At 37.2% G+C, this 22,255-nt stretch overlaps 1 protein-coding gene across 1 annotated transcript in view; it reads right to left on the bottom strand.

Annotated features, from left to right (window-relative positions):
- The window catches only part of PSMD14 (proteasome 26S subunit, non-ATPase 14), a 46,623-nt gene that overhangs the window by 19,840 nt on the left and 4,528 nt on the right, over positions 1 to 22,255 (bottom strand). Inside the window, exons 2-7 of the mRNA XM_021399090.1 lie at positions 20,426 to 20,506; positions 17,597 to 17,648; positions 3,911 to 3,982; positions 3,454 to 3,573; positions 2,259 to 2,329; positions 1,185 to 1,335 (exon numbers count right to left, since the gene is read on the bottom strand). Coding sequence (XP_021254765.1) covers positions 1,185 to 1,335; positions 2,259 to 2,329; positions 3,454 to 3,573; positions 3,911 to 3,982; positions 17,597 to 17,644 — 462 coding nt within the window. The 5' untranslated portion in view covers positions 17,645 to 17,648; positions 20,426 to 20,506. The remainder of the gene's footprint in view (positions 1 to 1,184; positions 1,336 to 2,258; positions 2,330 to 3,453; positions 3,574 to 3,910; positions 3,983 to 17,596; positions 17,649 to 20,425; positions 20,507 to 22,255) is intronic.

Genomic DNA, 22,255 nt, shown 5'->3' on the forward strand with positions numbered 1-22,255 from the left:
TCTAATATCTTCCAAACAACCACAAGCTATTCATTTATCAAACATCTCTGTTTTACATAAACAAATACAAGATAAAAATCAGAATTTGAATAAAACAAACCAAGAAAACAATTTAAGTGCGGTGCAACTGCAGCTTCAGAATATTCTATTATGAAATTAAAGGAAAGCTTAGCAGAAGTGTTCGATAGTTTCACTATAGTCTGTCTCACAGGAAATATGGTACTACAGCTTTGCAGAAAATGAACACTTTTTAAATATTTATAAAATTACATTAATATAATCCATATATATATATCATGATGTATTTCAATAATTATTCCACAATACAATGGGAGTGCATGCTCAAACAAAACACCTCAGCAGTATTTTAAAGCAGTAAACCACCTAGCCAATTTCTGTGCGTTCTGTAGTTTTTCTAATCCACTCTCCCTGTGGTTGAGCAAAATCGAATTGCCTCTCACATTTGCAGACAGCTCTGTGAAGGTGATAATAGAGCTGCTCCCTGCTGTCATGAGGCAGGAAATAGGAAAATGGCATATGGGGCTAGAAAGAAATAAAAAGAGAACTAAACAAGAACAAAAGAGATTTCAACAAAGGACAACTATAACCCAATATGCTTTGCAAGTTAATCTCTTTTCATAATCATTTAACATACTTAATCATTTATCTGCACATTTTCTCATAAACTTGAATGCTTGATACCAAGTCTTCTGTAAAGTTTTATTCCGTAAAACATTTTGGAATAGAAATGCTACTAAGAGCCAACATATGTAACGCCTATAAATCAATGCCTTATTAGTACCCACATTAAGGGGCTAAATCTATTCCAATCTGTTAGTAATTCATCTTAGATTCTGTGGCTAAAATGAAATCTCTGGAACAATGTATGCTTGGATTATTAGTTGCAAAAAACACTGAGAGACCCACCTGAAAAACAAAACACAAAGTAAGGGTTGTTACTGGTTATGTGCATTGACAGTATCAAAGACTTCCAGCTTGTTTGAGGACTACTGATGTGAGACACGGAATAAACAGAAAAGGATGTTTTCACTTACAGTGAGATAGTTATTTATATATTTATAAGGGAGAATGGGCCTCCAAAAATCAAGAAATTGTTCATATCCACAGTGCCTCCATACTAATTCTTACTGAAGTACCTTAAAAAAAAGAAAAGCCTACTATACCTTTCCTTTTACACTCTGAATGGGATCCACCACCACAGCAACAGCTCTTTCCGATAATGCTTCAAAGCTCTGCTGAGTATTGATATCTACACCAGACAACCAACAGCCAAAGCCAGGGTGACTGTGATACCAACCAACAACCATCTCAGGTCTGAAATGAAGAAGACATTGAAATTCTTGAAAAATAAAAACACGTAACACAAGAAGAAACAGTTATGTGTCACAGCACAGATTAGGGTGAGTTGTGAAAAAATACCATTGGAAATTCTTAAATTACTCACCATAGCTCGGTGAAAACATGGATATGAATAAATCCAACAAAAGAGGGCTATCATTAAGGGATACACATTAGCAGAGGAAGATCATGCTTTCAGTTTTTCAGCCTGTTACCACACCTTCCCTGAACCAGTTTTTACCCTTTCAGCACTTGAGTAAATATCTACTCTTTAACTCCTTGGCATCGAGGGTTGAATTTTCACTGCAGAAAGTCCATTTCAGTCATGGACAACGGAAACCAATGGTGGGAAAGGATTAAATATCAATTAAACCAGCAGTAGAACTAGGAACTCAGTCAAAAAGCAATTTGCACTGTTCTGTTCAGCTGCTGAGCCTTTTGCTAACATTAATTTCTAAGTTTTTCCCACAGTAAAAGAATTTGAGCAAGCAGACGACAACTGTTGAGAGGTAGGAGTGAAATAAAGATTCATTTAAATACTAGGGTATTTTACCCAATTATTTCTTTCTTTTCCTTGAAATTGCACATAAGTAAGCTAAAACAATGTATTTTTTTAATCTTAATTGAAAAAGAAAATCAATCTTTTACTAAATTGAGCAGCATTCTAATCTTTCTGTGCAATAATCAAAGATGTAAGTTTAACATGAGTGACAACCTCCTGACAATGGAAAGGCACGAAGTGAATTACACGCTACGCTACTCAGCCATTTTCTGGGCCAATTATTTCTTAAAAATTACTAATAGCCCTGTGTTCACTAATTTTGCAGAGAGCCAACTGTTTCTTCTCAACAGTATGCAGAGCGTATTTGTTATTCCCAGCTCTTCTCAGGGTGACTTACCTTCCTGTCTGTTTCAGCATATCCAACATTTTTGCTTGAAATACAGGATCAACTGCCTCCACACTGACACCCTAATGCAAAGAGAAACAACAATCGCAGCAACTGCAGATAAAGCCATACTTTAAATCTTTTAACTTGTTACTTTTCACCTACAAAAATTTAACACAATCTCACTAGCATATGTTAAAGAAGTGAAACATGATTACTTTAGAACACCTTTAAATGTAAAATACAGTTTTATAATATAAATGTGTTTCAGTGTAATTTTTAAAATGCTAAAAAACATTTTAAATTGCCATTTAGGTAATTTCTACTATGAGCAAACATGACGAAATAGGCACAAGGATTCATCTTTTCCTCCTCTTTCTTTCCATTCTGCAAACTCTGGCCTGCTGCTTCTCAAGCTCAGCTCCAGAGATTTTTTTCAAGATAAATAACAGCAGCTTTTTGATAATTCTACATAACTGGCCACATACTACTACACACACAGTCAGGACAAAATAATTCAAATGCTTAATTTTGCATCTTTGAGCTTCAAAGAGATCTGTGTGTATTTTAAGAGCAATATCTTATTTAAGTTACACAAGAAAAGCATCATAAGCTCCAATTATGCTTTTTATACTCTTTAAAATATCTATCCATTACATTAATATTCTTACTCAGAATTAAAATACATGTTTTTTCACACCGCAATAATATCATTTAACAGATGTGCCACTATAAGGTCTGTCACAGAGAGTAAGTTCGAAGTATATCTATAGCATTGTCACAGTTAAGGGCATGATAAAGTTCTAATCAAACCTTTACATTTTTTAATCCCTCCCCCGGCTCCTGCTATATGAGTTTTTGAAGTTATGAATTAATATATCTTGTAAGTGATGTCATAGCCACATATTTATACATACACAAAGACACGAGAGATCTCCATATTGATATACTCACCATGTGTATATCAACAAGTCACTTTTTTTTTTTTACTGAAATCCATAAACACAAATGATCAAACACCACCAAAGTATAAATTGTGTAAAATGGTATCAACATGTGAATTACACACGTTCACGCTATACCTAATAGGTAGGCAGAGTTTGCTCAAATAAGCTTGCATGAATTGGTAAGGAAGGAAAAGCTTTTACAAATTATTTACTATACAGGAGAAGAAAAAAAAAAAAAAGTCTTACTGCAAAGAACTCACCGTTCCAGACTGTGGCATAGCAAAAACATCAATCACTCTCACAGTGTAATCATCAACAAATTCTCCAAGCATCAGCCCCATAACTTCCATAGGGACACCAGCACGACCATGTTTCAACATCTGGAATTAAGACCAAATGACATTGCTTAACTATGGAAGTTTAAGTAGCAGGAGACTCAAGTCTGACATGGGAGAGTTCTTGTAGCTTTTCCTGCTCTATTGATAATTCGCAACCGGTAGCACTTTCAGAAACAGTAAGGCACTATATAAAGTAGTAAAAATTAAGCCATAAGAAAGAGAAACAGTAAGTTTCTTATTCTGAATGTTCCACACAGTGTTAAATGCATTGTAAAAATCAGTCTGAGCAGCATTAAGGAGCCCAAGGGCACAGAGCCTGGGGAGGTGCCAGGTGCTCAGCCTGCAGCACCACACGGAGCTGGAACACAAACACACTTACTTTCAGCAGCGCCAGGGATGAGATATAAACCTGTTCCGCTGTGTCCACCGCAGGAGCATCTGTTGGTGGCCCCTATGAAAAGAATAAATCATCAAGTATTTTCCCCACCGTTGTTATGCTACCGTTTCTAAACCTTTTGTATTCTGCATTATGAAATTAAAGAAAAACACATGTAAAATCGGGAACTCGGGTGCCGGATGCAGTTCTTACAAACAAAGAAAAAAGCACACCCAAGCCCCCACCACTTCTTTATAGCACCTTCCTACACTAAACTACTTTGTAATAAAAGTCACCGAGCCCCCATCCTGCCTTCCCCAGCGCCAGATCAACACCACCCCAAAGAGCAATCTTATCAGAGACCGTCACATACAAAGCTGGCAAGCGCTGCACCGGCACAAACCTGTTACAAGCACCCAGGCTAACAGTCAGATAAGTTTCCATTAGTCAGCCTTGCTGCAATGCTAACCTTCGTCAGCTGTAAAATACGGCCAGTTCTCCAATTAACTATGTGTTTCTTACAGTGGTGTGAATGTAAATGCTGCTGGGCTAGCATGATTAACTGGCACCAACACAAACAGCAATTTCCCTTTGCTTCATCAGCTTTCAGCTAAAGAGGACTTGCAGATAAAGGCTAAGGGAGTACTTTGCAGATACGCTGGTAGAGCGAGAGAAAAAACGGACCTCCGATCCCTAGGTGGAAAGCTGTGAACAAAATACTTTGCTCTTTGCCTTATGAGTAGTTATTCAAAAATTAGCACAACTGTCCCAGGTGTGAATGATTGGTTGAAACAGGTTCTCTGTACTGCTGAAAATGAAAAACACAGGAGGCAGCAGTTTAACCGTCCCTTTCTTGAAGAGCAAGAGACATATTGCTCTTACATACAGAATTCCGTATCAGCGTACCTCATTACAACCAATTAGCGGTACATTCATTACTTTGTTAACAAATTGCATGCATGCAGCAGATTTCCACTGAAAAGACAAAAGGTTACCTCTACACCAAGTGACGCAGAACAAACTTGTGAAGGCTGCAAAGCAACCACGGAGCAAAGGGGAGAAAGATGCTCCCCGTTACATTAAGAGAGGAAAATAAACGTTTTGTAGATTTAGAACTTTGCTTCCACACTTTCAAGCAATACAACAGTTACAGTGAAAAAAACTACAAGCAGTTCATCAGATCATGCCACGGGACCAGAGCACCGGAATCACTTGTCCCAAGTCCGCTATGACCAAACCACTCGGCTGGTGAAGCTTCAAATGCTCCACCATTTTCCAGAATTATGTTTTTCTTCCAAACACATCATTTTACATTCTTCAGTGCATCTTTCTCGTTTCATTTAAAACCTACCAGTAATTTTCTTCTTTTCCGTTAATACTTTGGAAATCACAAAGACTTAGATTTCCACTTAACCACAGCTAAGAAAGTAGAGATGAAAAAAAAAAAACAATAACAACAACAACAAAAATCACCAAACAAACTTGAGTTTGATAACATTTCCCTTCTATGAATCCCTATCTATATATAGCACAAAGCTATTCTCTTTCAGTTTTCTATTGGTTTTAGAACAGAGAGAGTAAGGAGTGCAGAAGTACAAATGCACCAACCTTGGCTCTGTCTTCTGAAGAACCGTAACACCAATGCTGTGACATCACCATGTACATATTCATTTGTCCCAGATTTACCTTAACATTTCACTGCAAGCAAGCATCCCATTTCAACACCCGCTATTAACTAAAGAACTGGGATTTCTGGAAAACTAATGTTCGGGTTTGACAAAACTCAGGAACTTGAACTGAAGTTTATTCTGCAGGTTATGACATTTAAATTGGCTCTCCTGCACGGACTCCCTAACGCCTGTTAGGATGGCAGATCACACTGACACCCTTCCAGCAGCTGAGGCATTAATCACGGCTTCGTCCCCTGCACAGACACCTGCATTCACAACTTGTAAGAGTTTAATTATTCTTCGTAACTTTTCCCACTTTAAAATCTATTTAAAATCAGTCAGGAGAGCCAACGCTGACAGCAAAGAGACAAAGACAAATATTATTACATTTTGTTTCTGTAGCAAGACAGCTAAAATACTGTTAGCTTAAGCAAAGGTAGGAATTAAATCTGGGCATTAGCCTACCAAGCTTGTTCCTAATCTTTCTCTTTCATTATTTCTGTACTACTTGGAGCTTTCAAATAGCTGTGTTGGTGGGATTTTTTTTTTTTTTTTTTTTTTTTTAGATTTTGTGTGTGCATGGTGGTAATATTCCAGAAGTACTTAATATTATTCTTGCTGTTGATCCTTTCAGCATTCTGGAAGATAAGTTCTAAAAACAGAAACTACTTTTTGGTAAGTTCTCCTGCCCATACCCATAGCCAACAATTCATCTTCAGCACAGGAAGTATTGTTAGTGCAAAAGGAAACACTCCACTGGTGTAAATCTACTTTGCCCTGCATCCTTTTTTTTTTTCCCTTAAGTCTTTTAAGCCGTGGCATTCACTAAGAATGATTTTGTACACTACATGTGAGACTAGCTATATGTAAATAAAAGGACTACACTAAGGGTTAGCAGATAGCAACTGTAAACTTCACTGTTTCACTTCAAGCACAGATCAGCTCCAACTCCTCTTATACAGTTTATCTAATTTACTTGATCTCTTAAAAATTAGCTCATGGTAATATTCAATGCAAATATATTGTAGATCTATCAATTACCAATCTTCCTGCATAACGTAGCACACATCAACTAAATATTTTCTTGGTCATAGCTGTTTGTTTGGGAAGGTCTGACAATTTCCTTTTACTGTGTTTTCCCCATAGATTACAATTACAAGCTAAATATGAGAAAAGGAGGCAACTTCTTGTGGTGTATAAATTACTATATGCATTAATTCTCAATCTACAATCAAAACAAAGACTGGAATATCAACATAAAATAAATTACTCAAAGTTTTGAATTGATTCCTAAGAACTGATTCAGGAATTTTGAGGAAGAAGCGGCTTAAATCTTGTCCATAAACACCTTTGTAACAGATTTAATTCCCTTTTATTTTCTACCATAAGCAAAATGGAATACAAAACAATACAGGCACACAATCGTCCGTCCACAGAAAAATATAAACCGAAGTTTCATTAAAAATTCTTAACATGAAGCTTTTAAGGATTTGACAGACAAAACCATCTGAATAAATCTTGGGTCTTTCAAGTATCTGCTTCACTTTTAATAACATCAGTTGGAAGAAACAGGCATTTGGAAACAGGAACCAGCTGACTTCCAGCTCTGACCATTTCCTTTTTCCAGAAGGGACAAGGCTCTATAGGACAGTGCCAGGATGACAGCCACAGCCGGACACCAGTCACACAGCACATAGGAGTCACAAAGGCACTACACTTCTGGAGACCTCTGCTGCTGCTTCTGCTCATCTTCTACAGAATTTTATGTACTTCTTTCATGAAAGAAGGGAACAAATAAGACAACTCTATTAGCTGATCTCCACATAGAGAGAAAGTATTTTACACTGCCCCTCTACAGCACATGCTGTTCTGTTATCGCTGTTCATAAACTTCCCTGCCTGCCAACTTTGCTTCATGAGGATGGTGCTTCTTTGTTAGAGGACCAAATTAAAAGGTGTCAGAAACCCGAACAAGAAAGCTTTGTATCTGTAGCAGAGAAGATCTGTTGATATTTTTGGTTTCATTGTGGTATTCACAGGTCACAGTTTTCCCATTACACAGACTTTTAGATTGTCCATCCTGCTGCAAAACAGCATACTGGCTTCTTTCTGCAGACCCACAACTTTATTGAGTAATTTATTGCAGAAGTGGAACTTGGGGAACTACAGGAAAATGCTGTTTAGAAACATAAGGGAATATTCAGCATTCTTAATCATTCCTGTATAAGCCAGATTATCAGAATTTAAAAACTGTTCTAAAAATGTGAAAGAGCAAAACTATTACGCTACCTATTGAAAAATTACATTTCTTCTGAACCACCTATACACACTGTAAGGCAGAGAAACACCCGCCTAAAGGTCAGTCACACTGATCCAACTAAGCTCTGGCTTTGCTCAGAATGGCATAACCGCAACTGGTAACGCTAAGTATAATTAAAATGCTTTTTATTTTTGGTGTTTCTAATATGACTTACAATTGAGAAGGAATCACATTCAAATTATGAACAGATGATTACACTGAAGTATTAAAATTATGCATAATTTTATTTCAAACAGTTAAAGGGATGATCTAATATAGAAAGCAGCCCCTTACTTGGGCAGCCCTTGTTGACGAAGTGTTAAAGGCATTTGCCATTCTAACAGGGTAAAAACGAATGCCTCCAAGTGTTACCTAGTCAGGACTTTTAGCAAATTTGTTAACACTTTTAGGTATATTACTCCACCTTTCTCTTAGTGTGAACTGGTATCAATTATTTAGCCAGTTTTATTATGTTATTAAAATACCTGCTGATTAAATGCTAACTGAAGTGTCATTTTAGAGCACTGCTCCTTATTTGTACAATTTTACATTTTTTCAGATAGGTATAAGAAGTGGACTTGATTAATTATGCTAGCAACTGAGAAATATTCTGCAAATGGAGACAGTTCCTATTGTCTAAATAAACCTTAAATACTGTTCCAGTGTCACACTAATAGAACAAAAGATGATTTTGAAATATAGCACAGTAGTTCCAACAAAGAAACTCAGTTTTACAGGGGCAGCTGTAATAAAAAAGGCAGCAAAGTGAAGTGCTGTAGAGCAATTCTCATCTTTATTGCATCAAACAACATCGCTGTGTAAAATATAAAAACTACTACCATCATTCCTTTTTTTTTTTTTGGCAATTGGAACAATTTAAATGTTAACATAGGACACACAAGAGAACACTGACCGCTGTAGTGTTTATTTCTTCCCTAGTAAGGCAAGAAAGAACCTTTTAATAGTTTAATTTTGCGAGTATTAAACAACTAGTGTGAAAAACAAGCTGCATGTAAACTATTTCTACTGCCTCTGCTTCAATGACTAGCTGAGGCAACCTGTTATAGGAGGTGTTAATTGGCAATAGGAGTACAAGTCAGAAGCATGTTCCCCATCGTCCTAACCCAGCAAGGCTAGGTCATTAAAGTGGAAATGAATTCTTTCATGCCGACTTAACCCTTTCAGTACATATTTTCAGCTGTTATAACTGAAGACAATTGAGAAAGACAAAGTAAAACTTGCACTACTTCAGAATGTAAATAAGTATTCATTAACCCTTTTCCTTTACTCCTCTACTTCCTTCATGGTAACCACTCCAGATAACCACATTTGTTTTGAAGGTGGGAGAAAAGGGGCATTTGGAGTATAAATGCAATGACAACCACTGTAAAATAATAATTTAGCATATTAAAGGACACACGTAAAGATCAGGCACTCAAAAGGAGCTTAGAGCTACTGTTTTCACAGAGGTAAATCCAATAGTGAACGTATAATTCAGAACGGGAGGAAAAGCACTACAGAATCTATGCAAAAAGGACACAAAAACCTGAGAAGTGTGTGGAGAGAGAGAGAGGTAAGGGTGATAATGGAAAGTGTTAAAAGTCACCTAAGCATTTCTGCTCTTCTCTGCTTAGCCTTTGTAGAGAAGAGATATAACCTGATACATTGACATAAGCACTCCGAAGAAAACCACACCTCTTTTCACCCATTGCTAAACCTAAAAATCTTATCTAAATTATGACTGTGGAGCAGGTCTTCTGTACTGAGAAAACACACTTAAAAACAAACTAGTTACTTGAGTTCAGTCAGTGGAAGTGACAAAGTGAATAAGTCACATTCCAGATCTCAATGGCTCAACAATGCTGCCGTGACAAACACCAGAAGCGATGCACTTCACTTCCCATAGCACAGGAAGTTAATCGATCGATCAGTCATGACAGAGCAAATGATCTTACTCATAAAAAAAATAAAATCCTATAGAGTACATAGGAAGGGGGAAATATACCAATTTGCACTGTAAATCACACACTAATTAGTAGGAATTTAAAATTTTATTGCAGTTTTCTAGCTAGTACACACACAATTTTACAGCTAGTTCTACATCAACAGGATTATATTTTGAAACGAGCATTATGTCTAAACAGTTTGTATGTTTAGGCCCATTTTTATACCAATTATAATCAAGCATACATAACAGACCACAAAATACCATAAGCCTCAACAAACAGCCTAGATTTCTGAAAGGATCACATTGTCTTGTTACACCATATGTCAGATGAAATAAAAATTACAGTAATATGTTTAGTTTCAGTCTCATAGACTCCAAAATGGAGTAGGGATGCGAGGGAAATATTATGGCATCAATCGTTACTTTAAATTAAAAATATCTTGGTGAAAATCTTTAACAGGCTGGATTAAAGAAAAACTGCCTCGGTATGTTTTACAAAATCCTGTCTCCTACAAAAAGATCCTTCAGGTTCACATTTACAGCAGAACTCAACAACAACAATATAGATGGATTTGAAACATACATTTTCCATCTTCCTCCTCTTCAAAAACCAAACTTACAGAACACAGAACTTTGTATAGCTCTGAGCAGTTGGTTCAATGGGTTGGGATCATCAGTTTGCAAACACCTCTTCAGCAGAGCCAAAATTTTACTACCTCTTTGTTTGTTTTAAATTAAACACAACTCCCAACAGAGAACATGGCCAAAATTTTAGTTTTGTGTATACACAGGAATCATCCAACAAAATTTAGCTTATGTTTCTAGCCTGTCCGTTCAAAAGTTCTTGAGTAGAAAAAAGAAAAAACCCTCAGCAATATCCCTTGCATAGCTAACAACTGCACAGAAGTACAGCAATCCATCTACACGGGTATTGCAAGATTTCCCACATACAGTTACAATGTCTAGAATCATCAAAATTATTTTAAAATGTCTTCTACCACCAACAGTATTCATGACTCTGATGTTCCCATAGAAAATATCATATAAGGTGAAGGCTTATAGCTTACTAAGACAAAACATATATTTAGCAGGATTTGGCAGTGATATGATGCCAGTTTAGTTTATTTTGAGATAAGGTAAGCTTAGTTTTGTTATGCTGTACTTTGTATACAGAGCCTTGTTCTAATTAGTCATTTTAGGTAATGTTTTTATTAGAAAGAAATGTTATCTAATATTCAAACGTATTAGAAATATATTGATATTTACACATTTGTAACAAAAATCAGAATATTCCAATTTGCGTTATTACCAATACAGCTGCTGCATGAAGTGGCCACTTACATTTAACTATCTAAAAATTTGTTGAGACGCACAAAAAAGCAAGGGAAAGTATGCAGCATCACTGTGTTAACCACAGATAGCAGAAATCCGTATGAATAGGGCCACAAAGCAAATATTGGTGAGTGGGTGGGTGGGTGTTTTTGAGAACTACTGCTCTTCACAGCTTCAAACTATAGGGGAAAGAAAGAAAAAAAAATCAGAAAATACTGTATGTTGGTTTCTCTCTGGAATAAAACCAAGAGTAACTTATTATTTATTCCTATCAATACACAACCTATTGAGGTTTAAAAATGAAAGCTGTGTTTGTCATTGTCTTATTCTAAAGAACTGTGTCAAGCAGGCCAGGTAGCCCTCTGTGGGCTCTGCCTGAGGTCACCCTAAAGCATGCCAAAAACCACCAATGCTTATACACAAAGAACACCTCTAACATATGGTCCCAGAAAAATCTGAAGAGAAGTCTTCACCACCACAAGAAAAAAAAACAAGCCATTGTTCAAATGGCTGCACAGTGGCACAGCAACTTATTATTCAATAGCACAGCATTTCAGATGAGGAAACAATTTTGATCACTGTACGGGAGCTGTTTTCTGCTTACAGAACGGAACGTTACAAGTGAACGGGTGTAATGAAAGAGGCACAAAGACAACTGCTCTTGTTTAGTCTTTTTTCCTGCTTTCTCATTATGATTACACTCATTTCCTTGCCCAAGTTTCTTTGTCTCTTCTACGGAAAGTCAGCTGGACTACACTGGCAATTAAGTTGAGGAGAGAGAAGCTAATTGCCTAATTATTAGAAATAAAGAAGTTTAGAATCTGAGGCCAAGAGTAGACAGCTAAAAATGGTCTGCAGAGCTTATAGGAAAATAGTAGATCACAGGAAGCTGATAATGCTCAGGCACAACCCACTAGCTTTGTTATTTTTAGAAAAGCATGACTGTAGAGTGGCACTTTAAGGCATCTTTTACACCACAAAGAAAGTACACACTGTGGGCAAGTTCCCATTGGCTTAGACAATCGTATGACAGTTCCTAAAGTGACTCCAGAATGCCCCCATACCTCTGCCCCCATTAGCACTGTTGGATATAAATAATGTTACAATTACTCAACCATATTTCAAACGTAGGCAAACTGTATCAGCTTTTAGCAATCCCCAACAACTTTCAAGTAAGCCTACACTATCCATGAGGCTGGCATCTTCTCAGCGTAAGCAGATCTGGGCCACACTGGTACCTTAAATGTGATACACAACTTTTGTTGCTTTCATAAAGGACTGTTCAACCAACCAATGCAATAAAACGCTCAGCTCAGTCAATTCAAGTAAAAAAGCACGGTTTACTCTATCATAGGTGCTTTTCTCCCTTCCTGAAAACAGTCATCTATATAAAACACATATCAAGCACGCCTATCTGCCTGAGCAGGGAGGGACTGGATGACCTCCAGAGATCTCTTCCAATCTTAACCATGCTGTGATTTTAGATGTGAAAGTTGAGACTTTCTGTAGGAGATAATGCAGGCCATTAAGTTCTTCAAACTTTTTATAGGAATTGATGTTGGATGGTTTTCAGTGGGTGACTGTTTGTCACTGAGAAAATTTTAAAGCTTCCTGCTCTTTAAATGGGTTGATAGCTTCTGGGGAAAGAAGTAAAATTGGAATAAGTCACACAAGCTGTATTCTAGCTTTATTTCTTTTTTTTCTTCTCCATCAGCTGGGATATATATTGACTATTTCTGCAATAAAAACATTCTGAATACTTGGAAACTTCGGTGGAAAATGTCACACAAACAGTGGCACAGTAATGATGCGTAACTTCCAGAACTATAATTCAGACTTATTCCTCTTGCAGAGTATTCTCAGAAGGAATATCTGAAGTTTGAAAAGCATGGGAAGCAGAGAATTGCGTACCATCACAATTCAGGCCACAAGGTTTACACACCCAGGAAACACAGGAATGAGAGAGTCACTCAGGTGTAACAGATACCAAAAACTACAAGAAACTCTTCATGTCTTTTGAAGAAAAAACAGTAAAACAAAACAACCCAGTTCCTTATGTTAAAGACAACAGCATTCAACAGACACACTTGTACCCTCCAAACTAAGAACAAGCTGTTTCAAAAAGCAATTAACTAAAATAACGTTCAATAAGTTGCTTTATTACACAAGGGGATATTAGCATGCAGATTCGCCAGCTAGAACATGCTATTTACTTCAAGACACATCAGTTTATTTCAATGAAGTAACTCAAGAAAACCTGCATTTAATTGATAATTGGAAATGAGCTAATGTGAGCCTGACCCTCCTTTGTCTGCCAGCTCACCAACTCTTATTCTGAAGCCTTGCAGAAAACCAAACCAGTGCTCTTTTCTAATAACCATCCTGGCTAGATTAGCAGATGAAACAGAACTCTGTATCAGTGGCAGGTCTCCCAAGTTCCCACGGTGCCATAGATTTACTCAATGGGATCAGTATGTTCTGAAAACCCATGATAATACGAGGGAAAAGGTTCCACAGAATCAAGCATTGCAATGCTTTAAACCTCATAATCAAAGTGACAGTTTTCAAGTGCCATTTCCAATGCCCTAATCTGGAAACATCCCAGCTAACCCATCTGATCAACTATTTCACAGATGGAAGCACTTGATGGCTAATTGGCAAGTCCATTATTCAAATAAAATAGCTATCTGCACTTCTATTTTCTATATTCCAAGTCAAGGTGTAAACATTCCTTGTAAGACACAGGTCACTCCTCTCTGCCTTCCTTCCCATTTTTAAATTCTCCCCTCCCCCCACCATCAAATATGTTAATTCAGAAACACAGAAATAATTTTATTTTCCATTTAATGGACTAGAACATTTGTACACCACATACAACAATGTAAACCATTATTTTCAAAGATACATTGAGAAATGAAAAATAACTTTTAGAAGTATTACTTATTTCTCTGCTTCCTATCACACCTAGACAAAAAATAGACAGGATGTGTTTGTGTGGACAAGAACATATAGCTTGGGTTACTCTTCTGGTAGTCTTGGGTAAAGAGCTCTGCTCTCTTCATTTACTCACACTCTGAATCAACATCCAGTAGGACTGCTTAATAGAGACATATGTGGAACTCATTTCACTAGCAAACAATAGCTCAGCGTACAAAATGAAGAGGAGTGCTGCTCCAAATTCCTGCCTGCTGCTTAAGAATGCTTTTACGTACCCCACAAAGCCTGTTGATTTGTCTGCAGCAAATGTACCGTGCAGAACCAAGCACTAAATCACCACTGAAATTCTGTGGTAGGCAGTATTTCAGAAGAAAGAACAGGGAGATGGAAAAGAATGAACCAGGAAAGGGGAGATGAAAAAAAGACAAAGCAAAGATGCAGGAAGAGAACATACAAGAAAAGGAAAATAAAAGTATTTCCAAAATCGGAACTGCCATGATGAACAGAAGGGAAATGAAAGGAATAAGCATCATATCCCTTTCTAACTGTTCCCCCACATCTTTCTAAAAACCCCTCAATCACTCACTCCTCTTGGTGTATATCACATAAGCAGAAATTCAAATGCTGACACTACCAGGCAGTTGGGAATCAAATTATGCCCAAAGAACCGTTTCAAAGAAGGTCTCACTTATGGTGTTAAGGTCAAAACTAACATACGTATCTTCTCATACAAGGAACACAAAGTTAACGACTAAGTTTACTGCCAGACAGAAAACACTGTGGATTGCTTATGTGATGCCAAAGCATCTTCTTTCCTCTTTTCTTCACTCTAAGAAGGCAGTCCTTGTCAATTTAAAGCTAATAAAGAGAGAAACGGTTCATAAAATTTCTAAACCTTACGTCACTGGAGGGAAAACACAGTTGAAATATGCATGTGGTTATTCTTAAAGTAACACTGTCTTTCTCAGATATTTAGCAGCCACATGAAGACATATATGGTCATCCGTATTTAACACTGACCACTTCTGGACAATTCAACATTGAAAGCAAATAATTTGCCTTCAAATAACAACTCAATAATATGTTGCTGAAGCAAGCAGTAAAAAAAAAAAATGGATTTACTAGAAGTAGTTTCCAAGTAGAACACAAGACACCTAAAGATTTCTGAAAAGAAAGATGTAAAAAACAAATCCAATAGCTGTAGGAATAGCACACTGGAGTTTAGAAGTAAAGGGGAAAGCAAATAATATAATAGAGGTGGTATTAGAACGGTGAAAGAGACAGGTGCTGTTGAAGAAACTAAGGCAAGTCAGTGAAAAAGAATTCCATGGCAGAGATCAAACAGTAACTGTGCTTACCAGGCATTTGCTGATACTCAAATATTTGTTAAAAAGCAAATCGAATCAACTATTAATTGATCTTATGTGATGCAGTCCTCCTGCTAAGAAATCAAACCCTTAGCTAAAAGAAAACTAACTGCTGAATTGAGTTAGATTATATTCCTTCGAAAGTGTTTCTTTTTCCATAAATCTCTACACACAGATGAATCTGGCATCATTCCAGCAGGTGTTTTTACCATGTTCAACCTTAAAAGCAAAACCTTCAAAGAAAAACAAAGTTTTATACAATTGTTTAGTACACTATAGGGCAACCCACTGGTAGTAACTCTGTTTACTCTAGAGCAGGACAATAAATGCCCAGCTTCTCTCTTCCACCTCAAAGCCCTCTGATTCACTCTCAGTTATATCTCAGTCAAAACTCAGAACAGAAGTAATCTTTGAATGTCCATCAAAACACCATATCCTAAGGACACAAAATTATTCTGTTTGAATATCCTTCCCACTGCTTCAGTAAACCAAAGACTACAAAAGTAGCCAAGATATTCAGTGCAAGCAGCAACTTGCATAAAGAGCAATTCAGTTTTCCACTTTTTTTTTTTTTCAATCCAACACATTCTCATCAATTCATTTAAGAGACAATTCCATATTTAAACAAACAGAGCAGCTTTGCAGGCCACAGCTGCCAGAGGAGTTCATCAAGCTTCTTTTGACTGTTATATTCTATTGTCTGCTGTAGTTTCCTATCAAGCCTTAAGTTAAAGCTGAGAAATTCAGAAAACACCCGAGAAAGTTAACTGTAAATTTGAAAAACAGCTTTGATATGCGTCAAGTTCAGCGAGGACCAAGAAGTGAAAGCTTGAGTGATTAGACTGCGCAGATGTTAAAAAACTGAAGAGTCATGAAGCAGGCTGGCAGCTTGGGAGGAACAAGAGAAATAACTGCTTAAGAAAGTGAAACTAAAAATAACTGAGGACTGCTTGAAGATTCATTAAGAGAGTGTGAATAGAATTTTAGCTATAAAAAGGGAAAAAAATATTCATAAAAAGTTGCAGCTAATTTGGCAAAACACCTAGAGGCTGTAATCACTTCAGAATAGACACCAAATGCTTCAGTATTATACCACCGGACACAAACACATCACACACAACCAAAAGAAGCTGCGAGTTTCACAGTCTCAGTAATTCCAGAAGCAAACACACAAATCATGAAGATTAAGACAAACAGAACTGATTCCTCCCAAAGCACAACAGCCTGGATTCCAGGCTTAGAACAGGATCCGTCCCTGAGGCAGATGAGCAGTGAAGGAAAAGGCCTTCTACTGCGGACAGCTGCAACCGATGGGACCAGCAAAGGAAATCCCCATGGAGTCCTGCCCTGCCTGTAGGGAAAGGATTCCTCCTAGAAGCCTCAGACAAAGAAGATCTTTTCCTTTTTTTCGCCCCCCCCCCCCATCAACAGTAGCCAGGAAAAAGCCTGGCAGCCCAATGCAATAAGATCAGCTTGGATTTATTACTGAAGACACCAACTGGCCAAGAGAGAAAAGCACCTGAGACTTGTGCAAGAGGTAGGAGAGGCCACACATGCGTGGGCTTCACGCTGGAACAGGACGGCTGCCAGAGGGGCCTTTCTGCTGTGAGAGGAGCTACAGGAGCAAGGACAATAGCCAGCAACATAGAACAGAATACAGCACATGCAGGTGGCTACAGCTACCTTCAAGTGATGAAATACCTACATACCTCCGTCATAATGCCTACCACAACCTCATTTAAAAACTGAATTACTTATTTTACAAAGAAGCAAATGGGTACACTCGGCCACTTAGAGCAATAGTAATGTTCTGAAAATCCCTATTATTGGAAATCCATTTTAAATTTTATTTTCTATTTCCACTGCTTTTGAATCCAAACCTGAACCATTCAGACACCAAACTAAAGGTTTATAAACATTCAGTAAGCCCACAGTGCCAACACAAGCGTTCACACCAACAAAAGCAGTCAGACCGTAACAATGATTTGCATACACATACAGCATCTCTGAAGTCAGAGATTATTACTATGAATTCTGTTTTTTTGGGGGAGGGTGTTGTTTTAAAAAATAATTAAAGGCATATTCTATTAACTGATTAATGTAAAAAAGAGAAGATGCTGACAAGCTATATACTAACCTGTCCCAGGCCAGGCATACCTCCTCCAAGTCGCAGAAGTCTATCCATATTTCTAGAGAAACAGAAACAAAGGAAAAAAAATGTTCCCAGGCTCGGAAGTGTTTACTAAATTGCTATCTATATAATTCACCTTCAGTCACTCAGTATGTCAAAAATATTGGTGGTAATTACAACACAACATCAGACTTCCTGTTAATTAACACCACATATTAATTCAAGAAGCTGTCTTCCATGCTAATTAACAGACCTTGCTTTATTGCTTTGGTTTTGGGTTATCCCCATTTCTGAAGATGAGTACTCTTGTCAAACTTTTTAAAACTTTTCTATCATTCAATTAACTTGGGGAATTTCGTTGCTTAAGAACAGCACCTACATCCAGGAAGTTCCTAAAACTTATTACACATACATGCAAGCTTACTCTAATTTGTTCAAAAAGCATCAATAAAAATGTGAAAGTAAGGATTTTAGCATCCTCATTAGTAAGTTCTGTGCTAATTAACTTACAGCTTGTCAGTTACCATCAAAACTACATGTGAAAGACACTGAGCAGATTATGGATCTCTGAATTAGCATCAAAAGCTTTTTTTTTAATGAACTCATTATACTAAAAGAAATACTGTAAAGTAAACATTTAGTGTGTATATAGTTAGAACACTAGTGACAGTGCAGTCATTTAATACATTTCCAGTGTTGCACGTGGCATTGCTTCAGTGCAAGATTATTCCAATCAACGCAACCAACTCGTTACTGTCTTGGAGAGAAAAAAAAGTCATTTTTATGTCGCAGATTTTTAAGGACTGATCTCTAGGAATAAGAAATGCAAAGGTGCCCAACTAAAGAATTAAACTGATGCTTATTACTCTGCAGTTTATTCATTTAATGTTGTTGAAAAGCAATTTACTATTTCATTCTAGTCACCCAAGTAAGGATTTTGTTCCAGTTGTAACAGTACTTTACCTTGCTTGACTTGTTCAGTTTCTTAGTAATAGGAAAGAAGATCTACTGAATATTATTTTTAAAACAGCTGCTTTCAGCTGTTTCAGTATTTACAGTTCCAAGTCTCACACAAATTACTAAATTATATTAGCTTATTTAGTTATAAAATAGAAGGGATGTAGCGAAGTATGAGAAATTATACTCTGAACTCCACAATCTTTAATACAATACAACAAAACTTGTACAGTGATATAAGAGCATTGAAGAAAAATCAGTAGTGGTATTTCCAAAATACATCCATCCTCAAAACAGATGTCATATCACATATCAGAGCTATACATAGTCTGAGATTATGTACGTTAAAAATATAAAAGGTCCTGTTGAAGGAATCGGGACATTTATCTTCTGAAATTTGTTAATACTTTACTGATTAAATAATAGCAGGTTTTATTTCAGTTTAAAGCTGAATATTTCAAGCTTCTCGTAACACCATTAGAACCTATAGCAAGACGTGTTCTTCAACTCCTTAGCTATGTCCATCCATTCATTTCAAGCAACAATACCTAAGACATGGATCAATAACATGAACTATTGGCTAATTTCACTTTAGTTCAATGTTTTGTAGAATACTTTTCTAAGGCAAGCAAACCTTACAACTACAGCCTCAGCTACCAGTAAGTACTTTCTAAGACCACCTTGGCACTCCATGAATTAAAAAAAGGAACGTATTGAAAGGTTATAGTTGTCTCTTCAGATAGCCAATTAAAGCAGTTTCCTTATTACACGCAAAAGCTAAACACAGTGCATATGCCCCTTTGTCCCAAACTACAACAAACTGCAAATTAAGAACTTTCATGGAAAGGTAAAGTTCCTGTTTAAAGATATTATGTGAGAAAATGATAAACGGCTTCTGTGAAACACCTATGAGTACAAATTAAAACCAAATGTGTCTCATTTTCTAGTGTAGACAAGCCTCCACTGAAACCCAAAGACAATTATTCAACTTTATGACACTGACAAGGGCTGAAGAGTGGCAGAAAAGTAGAGTTAAGGTATTAAAAATACAGTTTTAATCAATCATGATTGTGTGCTTATTTTGAGAAATTTGTCTCTACAATAGGTAATCATAAAATACATTGGAAGTTTTTCCTGCAAGATGTAGAGGTGTCTTACCCACCTGTATTTAAGAAATAATATTGGATAACAAATTTTTTACATTTTTATCTTTTGCTTTAGCAAGTGATTAACAATAGCTATTAACAGCTCATTAATATTTTATTTATAGCATTTATTCTAGTTTCCAAACCAACAGAGTATCTTAAACGTTAAAGTAGAAATTATGCAAGTACATCATTTAATACAACAAAATGTGCTTATATAAAATGAGATTAGAATGACTAGTTATGCAAACTATTTATTTATCAGCATATTTTCCCAGGTTTTGGAACATTAAAAAAATCCCATTTTCCTACAGAACTGGAGGGATATAACAAAGCATAGCTACCACTGAAGATGTTCAGATTCTCAAGGCAGCAGCACACACAGAATCTCTACAAGCCAATTCTAGATGCTAGGTAAATTATTTCACGAGTTCCACGGACTGACTCTGCTTAGAGCTTTGGCAACTAATAATTTCCTTTCTCATTTGCAAATGAAGATGCTTTAGTAGGTTAAAACATATTTAGTCATTCATAAATATAAACATCTGAAGAAGTTACATAAACCATCCAAATTAAAAGAAATTGTTAATCCATTGTGCCCAAATATTATTTCAGCGATAGCGTCAGTGTGAGCGATAATGCTTTTTAAAACTTGAAAACAATCTAAGCAACATTTTAGACCCTAACTAAGATTACTTTAGGTTTACAAACAAAGCAAATCTGCATTTCTAACCTGGTGCTCAACAAGAGGTGATCGCAGAACAAACTCAGCAGCAACTCCCACTTTTTGATTATGAAGACGTCAGTTTCTTTCCTACAAAGGGAAAAAGGAAGGAGGGGAAGGAGAGAAAAACAGTAAAATTAAAAACAGTAGCGTATGTAACGAGAAATGTTGCACTGACAATCTCTGAAAGGACAAAGCATCACTGAAGAATATCCCAAAGAACTCTTTTTTGTTTTATTTCCATAAAATTCTGGGACAGTATCCATGCCTTGTGTAGCCCAAACATCCGTAACACAGGCAGAAGTTTAAGAACAAAAGGATATACGAGTAACATTATTAAGTGCTTCAAAGAGAAGCCACACTGCATTTTGGCTGATGAAATTTGACCTACAATTTCACATTTATACCACCTTAATAGTTTCACATATCCTACCAAGTCTGTGTCAACAATTTAAAGCTAATCGATAATTTCTGGTGCTGTTAGAATGAAAGTACGGCCCCTTATTACTACTATAGAAGAACTGTGCCACAGAGAGTCCTTGGTGTGACCAAGGCAGTGAGGGAGGCCTCCACGTATGCCTGAACTCCAGTTGAGGAAGGATACTTTACACCCCATGTAGAAGTTCAAAGTTGTGTTATCTTTTTCCCAGAGAACACTGCCCACTAATTGCATCCACTCAATCACACACACAGAGCAGTGCTTTAAAACTGATCCGTGGCCATGATTTGATAGACATTTTTTTGCAATGTCACTGTTAGCATAAGGAGCACTGGGGGAGCTGCTGCTGCTTATCAACTTGATGCCGCTTTCTCAGTACTGCCAGAGCAGCCGTTTGTGCAGCCCTGAAGCAAACTGATAGGCTAACAACAACATTGGTTTTAACCCTGTTCACTTCTCTGATAGGACTCATGCTGCATCCCAGAAGCAGTTGTCCTGGAACAACAGAAAACGAAGTCTTGGAAGAGTTGACTGCTCTGAAGCCAGTCCAGATTCCAGAAGAAACTTATGTCAAGCTAGTCTTCAAGCTAAAGCTGCCCAAAAAATGTCTCTGGCAGGCTTTTATGTTTGTGGGTATGGTTTTTCGGTTTTGTTTGTTTTGCAAACAAATGAGATCATTTAACAGAATCTATTCTGAACCTCGTCTGGAAGAAGGTTAAGAACAAAGAAAAGACGTTAATTTTTCTGGGAAATCAAGCAAGAAAGAACAAGTCAGTTGTCACTGCTTCCCAGTGTCCATGGTTGGGGTGGAACTGCACCATCAAGTCCCAAGAAAAGGCATTACATTTCTGCCAGCTTTGCACAAGTGATCCAGGAGGGATCAGATGAGGCAGGATCACAGCAGGCAGCAGCTGCACTAGCACAGGCTGCAGACTGCAACCAGTCCAGAAGCCCACCTCACTTGTAGCCAGCTGGGCAGCCAGCGGTCCTGCACACCCTTCTCCACCCCCTCCTGGGATATAAGAAACAGTTCACTGGGTGCTTGATTTAGTGTTAGATCATGAAGTGCAGCAGTACAGCAACTGTTATCAATCTCTGCCTGGGTCAGACCAGGGCACAGTGGATGACAAAGATGTGGTCACACCAAGGTAAGCACAGGAAAGAGAGTGACACAGAACAGCAGCTTGGCAAGCCTTCAGCCATTGGACACAGCTACCAAAGACAAACAAACAAAAACCTAAATTTTTGTATTTATTATCCCCCCACTCCCCATACACACACAGCATGAGGGCTGGACCTGAATGATCTTTAAAGTCTCTTCCAATCCAAGCCATTCTAATACTGACTTAAAATTGTCTTAAGACAAAAACTCCTCCATATAAGAAATTGAGAAAACATAC

The sequence above is a fragment of the Numida meleagris genome, chromosome 5, assembly GCF_002078875.1.
Source record: "Numida meleagris isolate 19003 breed g44 Domestic line chromosome 5, NumMel1.0, whole genome shotgun sequence".
Classification (NCBI taxonomy): Eukaryota; Metazoa; Chordata; class Aves; order Galliformes; family Numididae; genus Numida; species Numida meleagris.